Source organism: Brachionichthys hirsutus, chromosome 3 (assembly GCF_040956055.1).
Source record: "Brachionichthys hirsutus isolate HB-005 chromosome 3, CSIRO-AGI_Bhir_v1, whole genome shotgun sequence".
Classification (NCBI taxonomy): Eukaryota; Metazoa; Chordata; class Actinopteri; order Lophiiformes; family Brachionichthyidae; genus Brachionichthys; species Brachionichthys hirsutus.
The window spans coordinates 7,901,604-7,910,822 of NC_090899.1; the positions used below are offsets into that span (position 1 = coordinate 7,901,604).

General features: G+C 39.6%; 2 protein-coding genes across 2 annotated transcripts; both read left to right on the forward strand.

Annotated features, from left to right (window-relative positions):
• Positions 1-3,483: 3,483 nt before the first annotated feature.
• Positions 3,484-5,128, forward strand: LOC137916221 (allograft inflammatory factor 1-like). The gene is made up of 7 exons (XM_068759304.1): positions 3,484-3,600; positions 3,716-3,801; positions 3,877-3,938; positions 4,192-4,258; positions 4,336-4,377; positions 4,521-4,686; positions 5,032-5,128. The coding sequence occupies exons 2-7, from the start codon at positions 3,783-3,785 to the stop codon at positions 5,117-5,119; spliced, it is 444 nt and encodes a 147-aa protein (XP_068615405.1). The 5' UTR covers positions 3,484-3,600; positions 3,716-3,782; the 3' UTR covers positions 5,120-5,128.
• Positions 5,129-5,560: 432 nt separating this feature from the next.
• Positions 5,561-8,114, forward strand: LOC137916264 (casein kinase II subunit beta). The gene is made up of 7 exons (XM_068759345.1): positions 5,561-5,662; positions 6,033-6,108; positions 6,387-6,489; positions 6,578-6,693; positions 6,778-6,853; positions 6,986-7,175; positions 7,326-8,114. The coding sequence occupies exons 2-7, from the start codon at positions 6,037-6,039 to the stop codon at positions 7,414-7,416; spliced, it is 648 nt and encodes a 215-aa protein (XP_068615446.1). The 5' UTR covers positions 5,561-5,662; positions 6,033-6,036; the 3' UTR covers positions 7,417-8,114.
• Positions 8,115-9,219: the final 1,105 nt, after the last annotated feature.

The following is a 9,219-nucleotide window of genomic DNA, read 5'->3' on the forward strand; positions in this document are numbered from 1 at the left end:
CGTTGCCATGTGACATTCCTTCGATTACATACTGCTCCTCTGTCAACTGGATCATGGCTGGAGAGTTGGGGTCAGTTATTGAGGTGGTGAAGGCTGGAATGGTGGAGGCGCCAAACACCGTCAGTCTCCAAAAGGACTGCTCCCTGCTGATCAATCGCCTGGAGCTCAACGCTGCACGACTGTACACTTGTGACAGTGGAGCATTCAATGCGAGCGTTTCTCTCCAGATCCTTGAAGGTGAGTTGTTCTGGTGCCTCGCACCGTTTCTTCAGTGAGGTAAGGACATTAACCAGTCTCATGATCTGAAGAAAGACTTCTTTCATTCACTAGCTACCGAGAGCTTGACTCCTGCGGATGGCAAAATAGAGCTCCAGTGCTTCCTCAATACATACAAAGGCTATAATCGTTGCAATAACAGGGGGATACACATCAAGTGGAGCACTGAAGACAACACACCATTACAAGGACACAGATTCCACTTTAAAAGTCCCTCGGAATGTTTCTCTAAACTGATCATCGATAAAAAATTGACTGATCATAACAGAAAATGGAAATGCCGACTGTTTCTAAATGACACCGTTAAAGCCGCCGTCACCTACGCCACGACAGTAGAAGGTATGGTTGTTTGCCCTTACTTACTCCAAATGAAAGTTGTGGTTCTACGTGCACCAAGCGTCATCAATGATTCCTTTTTCCCCCCAGACGGCATAGAGGAAGTATTCACGGCAGTGGGTGAGTCAATGTCACTCACTTGTGGCAACACTTCCCCTCTCGGTGGGGGTGACGGCGTGGAGTGGGCTCTACGTGGAAGGACTCCAACAGAGGACGTCTTACCTCTTAAAGACCAAACAGAAGCAACTCATGTAAATAAAGGTGCATCGCTGTCTATCAGCAAGGTGAGCGCCGTTCATGCTGGGGAGTACCAGTGTTCCGAGTCCGTCGGCCAGCGAAAGGTGTTGAATAAAATACGTCTGCATGTCCTTGATGGTGAGAAAACACAGGATGAATGATATCGTGCTTCATTTTCTAGCACTGCTGATTACAAATTGTTTTATCTTGTGCTCACCTTTGCAGTTACTTCAGAATATGGGCCAGGAAGAGTCAACCTGACCTTGACTTGTGCTCTCACCTGCGCTAATATATGTGAAAAAGATTTCAGTCTAATTTGGTCTGGCTGTGACCAAACCTGCCGGCAGTGTGGTGTATCCAGTAATAATGGAACACTCAGAAATACACTCTTCCTCCCAGTTTTACCAGCGACATCAGACGAATTATCCTGTTCGGCGCACAGAGAGGGTGACTTGGTGGCGTCAAAGACGTGGCGCACGGTTAACTGTAAGTATGGTAGATGCTGTTGTTGACTTGAAATAGAACTCTTGTACTTTGCTTCTGCGTGAAATTATCGTAACTTCATATCTGCAGCTCTACAAACGCCTGCATGGGCAGCCCTTATTCTGGGGCTGCTCCTATGCGCCTCCGCACTAGGACTCTACATGCACGTGAAGAAAAGTCATAAGGATGCAGGTGCTGACTCTGATAATGGAACACCTAACATGCAGCTGCTTGCAGGAACTGAACAATCAAGTATAGGAATGGTAGGAAGAGACACCCGAGAAACAAACTTACATTCGACTTTGCTCTTACATGTAATAACGAGCATTCCTGTTCACAGACTCACGTCGATGTCGTTGAGGAGGCAAATTATGAGGAACCACATCAGCAAAGACGATCCGAACAAGAAGCTGACAGTTTCTATGATTTGTTACAGGCTGTCAAGAACTAATTAAAAGTTATTTTTAATTTCAATTAAAGCATCTGAGAGAAAAAAAAGAACGTAGGGCTGTGATAATGCTTCACTATCAAAATATAAAAACACATTTAAAAAAGCCCCTATATGTCAAACCTGGTGGAAGGCTCTGGGTTCCGTGAGAGTCTGTTAAGTCTGCTATTCATTATTATTAGTCTTATCAGAACAGCAGTGATGACAACCATAGCACTGACTGAAAGAGAAACTGCAATAAGTATTTCTCTGCTCCCCTCCTTGGTATTCCAGCCAATCTCACTGTTTGTCAAATCAAAATCAAATATGACATCACATTTAACACTGTAAGATATTTAAAAGATAGATCATTTATATTAGAGGTGTGTATAATTGTCATTTTTGAGGTAGTAATGGCATCAAATAGTTAAAATCTTACCTTGGATTTGTAGAAAAATGTCAAAACAGAGCAGTCCATTTACATTCTTGTATCTGTACCAACCGCTGTCGCTGTCATGAACAGACTCGATTACGGATGATGTCCCGCTAATTATGATGCCCGTAGAGTTGACAGGTCCTGGGTTGTGTCCTCTAAACTTTACCCAGGAGATATTTTGGGATGCTTGTTTTTCTGATGTCATGTTCACAGGGCAGCTTAGACTAATGGCTGTGCCGGATGTTGCCTTCACGACCTGAGTAGCTTTGCATTCTGAAAAACACAACCAGACTCAATAAATTCAACAGCAGGACAGATTTATTTGCAATTTTATCTATTCCCATCAGTTTCCAATTTTACACATTAAGGATACAGAATTTGGGGTGTTTCAGACAAAAGATAAATGTTGTGGTAAGATGGGGGGGGGAGTTCAGAAAGAAAGTTTAGGACGCAAAATATATATTGTATATTGACACTTTAGGATAAAATGCAATAAACCATTCAGTTTCAGAGCTGCAAGGGAAATAATTCACGATTTTTTTTAATAACTGGAAGACCGTTGATTCAGCAGGTAATCCACCTTTCATGTTCATGTTCTTACTTGTTTACGTGTTATAAAAATTTAAAACATATTTATGATATCTGTTCATTTAATCTGGAGAAGAAATATCCCATACTCACCTCTGAATTCTGATATGACATCTAATAAAGGATAAAATAAAAAATAAACCTGCTGATAAAAAATGGGGCATTTTTTGTGTGTCATGTAGACTAGTAAAGTGAGAAAAGATCATTGTCTTGGAGATTGTTATGCATGCACCTATTCTCAGTTCTCTAAATAATAAAGAGGCGTCATGAAACTACCTGCTGTAGTCAATTCAATTTTTGTACTTTATTTTGTGGTTAATAGTGCCATCGTGTGGCAAGAACAAAAAGCCTTACATCAGGCTCGTAAATGGCTGGCAGATCACAATGAAGAGTTATATATTGGGCTCACACTTTAATGTGAGAGGGACAGGTGGCAGCCCAGTCTGTGCCTCGCCCTTATTACCACCACGGAGGGGCTCTTGAGCCAGATATTTAACTCTGACTGCCCTGCAGTGTGAAAAGGTGTGTACTTTACCTGAAACAAAGAGGGCATCACTGTCAGTGAATGTTTTCTGAATAAAATGTTTTCAAACATCTCTTCTCTAACATTTCAAAATGTGCAGTTCTCCTTGTGGCATCACGTTTCCTTCCTCAAAAAAAACAGGGGAAATGCAACACTTTCTCAGTTCACTATGTCAGAGTTTAGACATCTGAATGAGGTCATTCTGGACATTTCACAGCACCTATACTGTATCTAAATTTCTTTTACTGAGCAATACAGTGGTGTTTTTACCTCACGTCTGGTGAAATTCTAAAAGTGAGTGAATGGTAGGACGTACATCTTCCAGCTGACCTCTGCTTGCTGTGGTCTTAAATACGGCAGAGGAACCTAACTGATGTTGATCAAAACTTCACTTCCTCTTGTATTTCAGTTTACAGGAACTTTATCCGAGCATTTCACCCTGTTGATTTTACAGCCTCTCAGTTCTCCGCACAGAAATGGACAAGAAATATCAAGGTCAGTTTGCCTTTATTTTGTGCTCATCTATAGGATATTGGTGTACTTTCTGAGTTTTTTTTTTTTTAATCACAGGAGGAAAAGCATATGGCCTTGTCAAGAGTCACCAGGAAGAAAAACTGAACTCTATCAATGAGGTGAGATGATCTCTTTGGGCTTACGACAGATAATGGGCTTTTGAAATTAACTTTTTAGAATCAGAATGATGTGCAAATTATATTTGCAGCAGTGCTCCACTCGGCAAAACTGACTAAATAAATTAAGATTATGCACATAGTGCAGTGATGGAAATATAATTTGAACCTTTTTCTTTTTCCTTTTTCTGCAAGGATTACTGGTAGGCTCTTTTTTTTATTTTTAAAAAGTATTTTATTTTTATCTTTCCCCTAGGCTTTTCTCTCAGATCCCCAGTATGAAGAAGAGGAAGATCTTAGCACAAAACTTGAAATGTTTAAAAGTGAGTGCATGTTTATTTTCATATATATATATATGTATACATAAATAGGTCTGAGATTATATTTGCTTATATTACAGATAAATACATGGAGTTTGATCTCAATGACAAAGGAGAAATAGGTAAAATTACATCTAAATGCCGAAAATATTTCCGCCACAATAAAAACATTTGCTTTCTGTGACTCACCGCAAAAATATCTTTAGAAGCTAAGAACGTACACACTTTTTACTTACTTGCTTTTGTGCAACTAATAACATTACAGAAATAATGGGGTTAAAACGGATGCTAGAAAAACTCGGAGTGGCCAAGACTCACTTAGAGCTGAAAAAGATGATGTCAGAGGTGGTTGGAGGGACATCGAACGACTCTATTGGCTACCATGACTTCCTGAATATGATGTTGGGAAAAAGAAATGCAATCCTAAAACTGTGAGTAAATGCTGGGTAATTCAGAGAACTAGTGGTGGGCAAGATATTGGGCTTTAGGATTATTGCTATAAGTAAATGCTGGTGGGAATTTGTAATTGTGTCCATTAGCTTAAAACCGTCTGGTCAATCTAATAATCAGACGGCAAAAATAATGAGACTGAAAAGCAAACAACAATAATGTTAATATTTTCTCAATGTCAAAATATTTTGGATGTACATTTGATGTCTTCTGATTACCCCCTCAAAAAACACATACACACAAATGAAGACATATCCATGTATTCTGAAGCTTGCCATTTACATTAATGTCTTGTAGCAACTGACATAAGATTCTCATCATTTTAGGATCTTGATGTTTGAAGGCATGGGAAAGGAACATGAACCCAAAGACGTGGCACCACCTTGTCGCAAAACCTTTTCAGACTTGCCCTGAAGGACCTGATTGACTATCTCTGTGTGTGTGTGTGGGGGGGGGGGGGGGGGGGGTGTCAAATGTAAACATCAATCAGGGAAATGCATATTTTATAAATGAAGTGTTTAGAATGTATTAAAAAATATATCTGTGCAATCTGTGTTATTGTGACATATGATGTGTTGTCATGGTCTCCTGCCCCAACACTTTCATCATTACATCCAGATATCTGAAACTCCAGAAATATGATATTCAAGTAAGATATACAGTATTCCAACTTTTGGAATGTATAAATATTACAAATAGCACAACAAATATCCAGAAACTTTATATAACCATAGTGCTGTTGTGTATTATTTAAACTCTCGATGGAAAAGTATGCTTATTTTATTTCTTAGACGCTCACTCACTCAGTACGGGAATCTTGCGTCATGAGGAACTTTATTTTGAAAATACCTGTAACCCGGAAAGTATTCGAGATTGACCGGATATTATTCACTAGTCCGGAAGTAGGTGTAAACCAGTTAAGCTTTTAATTTAATGTGTTCGCTATTATAAAGAAAGGTGAGTACATGTGGATTTTGTAGTTACACATGGAGGACACAATACCTCTAAAGTAATTTTGCGGTTCTAGTAAATAAATTCCGTACTATACTATAATGCTACGCTGTAATGCTAATGAAGTCGAGCAAGCAAGCTAGCATGTAATTAAGAGCTAACGTAGATGTATAGACTAGCTAAATGCTAATGAACAATTACATACAATAAAGCCATACTCCATACAAAGTCCCTAAGATAAAAGTTTTAGTTTGATGCATCTTTGTTGGAGTAAAATGTTGATTCAACGTTTGTGTCTGTAATGGCCGATTTAAGACGTCAGATAATCGGTGAGGGTGTAAAATGAACCCATAGCAGCTCTGTTTCGGTTTAACAGGAGAATGAGCAGCTCAGAGGAGGTGTCCTGGATATCCTGGTTTTGTGGACTAAGAGGAAATGAATTCTTCTGTGAGGTTAGTCCAGTCAACTTGATTTCAACACAGGATTTTAAATCAGAGACATGGTTTCATTTTAACTTTTTTTTTTCAAAGATTAAAATACACATATTTGCAGCCGCGTATACACTGCAGACAAAATAGGGTAAAGAAGGTACTAGTGAAGTACTAATATCACCCCCTGCTTTCGTCAGTGGAAGCGTCTGACTAATCCTGTTGAGCTCTAATGAAATGCACCATTACTGTAATTAATGTTATTAATAACTGTTCATTGCTTTCTTCATTGTGTATTTCAGGTTGATGAAGACTACATACAGGACAAGTTTAACCTCACCGGTTTGAATGAGCAGGTGCCTCACTATCGCCAGGCTCTGGACATGATTCTTGACCTGGAGCCAGGTGAGAGTTTTGAGAGAAATAGACGTTCTGACGAGTAGTAAAAGCAAAAGTCAATGCTTTAACCGACTCACACACTTTAATTTGACAGACGAGGAACTTGAAGACAACCCCAATCAGAGTGACTTGATAGAACAAGCCGCTGAGATGCTTTACGGTCTCATACATGCACGTTACATCCTCACAAACCGAGGGATTGCACAGATGGTAAGGACGCTTCTTCACTCAACTTTCAATCCTGACAATCTGTATGAAAAGAGCAGTCATTTTCAAACTTCCTCTTCTCCATAGTTGGAAAAGTATCAGCAAGGGGATTTTGGCTATTGCCCCAGAGTTTATTGTGAGAATCAACAAATGCTTCCCATTGGTAAATCTTAATTTTCTTTACATTTGCAATGAACACATTTCCCTTTACTCAAGACTCAAAATGTACTTTTGCCCTTTGCCAGTGTCTATGAAGCAATATTAGACTTTCAGCCATCTCTATCATTTAATATAGGTTTGTCAGACATCCCCGGAGAAGCAATGGTGAAGCTTTATTGCCCAAAGTGCATGGACGTTTATACCCCCAAATCCTCCAGGCATCACCACACAGATGGGGCTTATTTTGGAACAGGGTTCCCCCACATGCTCTTCATGGTACACCCAGAATATCGCCCGAAGCGTCCTGCCAACCAGTTTGTTCCGAGGTGTGTTACTCATTTATTAACTAGACCTAACACTATTGTTGTATGTGACTGATGACCAAAAAGAGAGGTTAGAGTCCAATTGAGAAGTTTTATTGATTGAATATTGCGACTGATCCTTGGAGTAATTGTTTTTCATGTTTTTTATTTCAGGCTATATGGTTTCAAAATTCACCCAATGGCTTATCAACTTCAACTTCAGGCTGCATCAACCTTCAAGAGTCCAGTCAAGACAATTCGCTAGAACTCTGCTTTGAGGAACTCGGTCTTTTAGGTGTTTAGGACTTGTATGATCAGTGGATTTTAGAATCCCAGTGAGTGCCTGTGCAGTTACCCAAAACTTACTCTTGTGTTGTTAGACACTTCCAGATTCAAGTGATTCCTCTCCTTTAGTGCGTCCCGGTTAGTTTTTCCGTATCCAACATGTATATCGTCCAGGCCGTCTGTCTGATGCAGTGTTCAGCTTAAATTGATGTCAGGCCATCTTTTCACGCTTCTCTGAACAATGTCTTTAACACAGTGTTGAAGCAGGCTGCAGTGTGTTTCATGGCTCAGCTACAGTGGATTAAATGTAACAGGAAGTCTTGCCCTCAGCGCCCAGTTTTATCTATCTGTGGTAGTCGTCAGTATTTCAGATTCAACATTTACCTAGATCAAATCATTAACTGGTGCTGCAGAGCTGCTCCTAAAAAAGATTGAATTTGATTTGAAAATAGCAATATGTGTCACTGTGTTAAGGTGCTACTGCTAGTAAATAATGTCTGCAAATTAGTGATATAAAGAACAATCTTGTTACAAATTGACCCATGTTTCATTTCCTTTTTTTCTGATAGGCTTCCTATTAGCAGTTACATGCTCTGGACTGCCATGACATTCTTAAGAGTTTGGTGTTTACTGAAGGAGCAACATATACTGTGAAGTGAATGGCATTAAATATTTATTGTCCAGAACTTATTCCATCCATCCATTTTCTTGCGGACGAGACGATTGAGGTCGTCTCGTCTCGTGTCCAGCCGCTTTATCCTCCTGGTGGGTCACGGGTGTTGCTGGACTCTCTCCCAGCTGACTACGGGCTGGAGGTGTCGACACCACATCGCGGGGCCGCACATAAAGACAACCATTCACTCTCACACTCACGCCTACGGACAATTTGGAGTAATCGGTTCACTTAAATGCCATATTTTTTGGCGACGGGAGAACTGCGAGGTGACTGATACCCACTGCGCCATCCTCAAAAATTCATACTTTATATTGTAGGTTCATACAGAGTTCAACAAAATTTGAAATGCAGTTTTATTTTCTCCATAAAAAGACAGGGATAGGTCACAAAGCAACAATAATTTCCATTTTCTAAAAACTATTTTCTTCATGTGAAATTCTACATTTTCTTTCAGGAGAGGTTTCTGTTGTTTTCCTGTAGCTACAATGCAAATGGCTTCTTTTTCAGGTAAAAACATTGGCTAACAATCATGCTATCTAAAAGGAATTCATATATTTTATGAATTTTCTCTTCTATGGAAAAGTACAGAGAGCAATCTACTCGACTATGTGGTTGAAAGGCTTTACAAACTCAGGTGATAATGAATGCAATATTTAGCATTGTGACATCTCTGGAGGACGCTTGGGAGCCAGCTTGTGTTGAAAGATCACAGTACATCAAATCACACCAAATGGTTCCTACTTTACAAATAAATTACTGTGTAGTAGAACATATGAAAAAAAAAAAGATCTTGTGCTGCTAAAAGAGAGAAGTCACATATACTGGGACAGCTGCCTTTACTCGTGCAGATACGGTGACAAACTATTGATCACATGACTCAACATAATGTACATTTAGAAGGGATGGACATGCAGATATGGACAATCCTCATATAATCATTACAGAGGTCTGTTGTCTTAGAATATCAAAACCTGAGATGAGCAGACCAAAGCTGGTAAAACTTTAGCAAGCAATTGTACCAAGTGAAATTGTGGCTTCTATGCTAGTGAATAAAGACAGGGCTGAGGGAAGCACTCCACTGTTGTATGAATTGTGTACATTTTGAGA

Excerpts from the sequence above, each read along its gene's own strand:
- LOC137916221 (XM_068759304.1), top strand. Across the intron at positions 4,259-4,335 it reads AAAACTTGAAATGTTTAAAA|ATAAATACATGGAGTTTGAT; the intron begins GTGAGTGCATGT and ends CTTATATTACAG. Across the intron at positions 4,687-5,031 it reads AGAAATGCAATCCTAAAACT|GATCTTGATGTTTGAAGGCA; the intron begins GTGAGTAAATGC and ends TCATCATTTTAG.
- LOC137916264 (XM_068759345.1), top strand. The coding sequence starts at position 6,037 with ATGAGCAGCTCAGAGGAGGTGTCCTGGATATCCTGGTTTTGTGGACTA. Across the intron at positions 6,694-6,777 it reads ACCGAGGGATTGCACAGATG|TTGGAAAAGTATCAGCAAGG; the intron begins GTAAGGACGCTT and ends TCTTCTCCATAG. Across the intron at positions 7,176-7,325 it reads GCCAACCAGTTTGTTCCGAG|GCTATATGGTTTCAAAATTC; the intron begins GTGTGTTACTCA and ends TTTTTATTTCAG.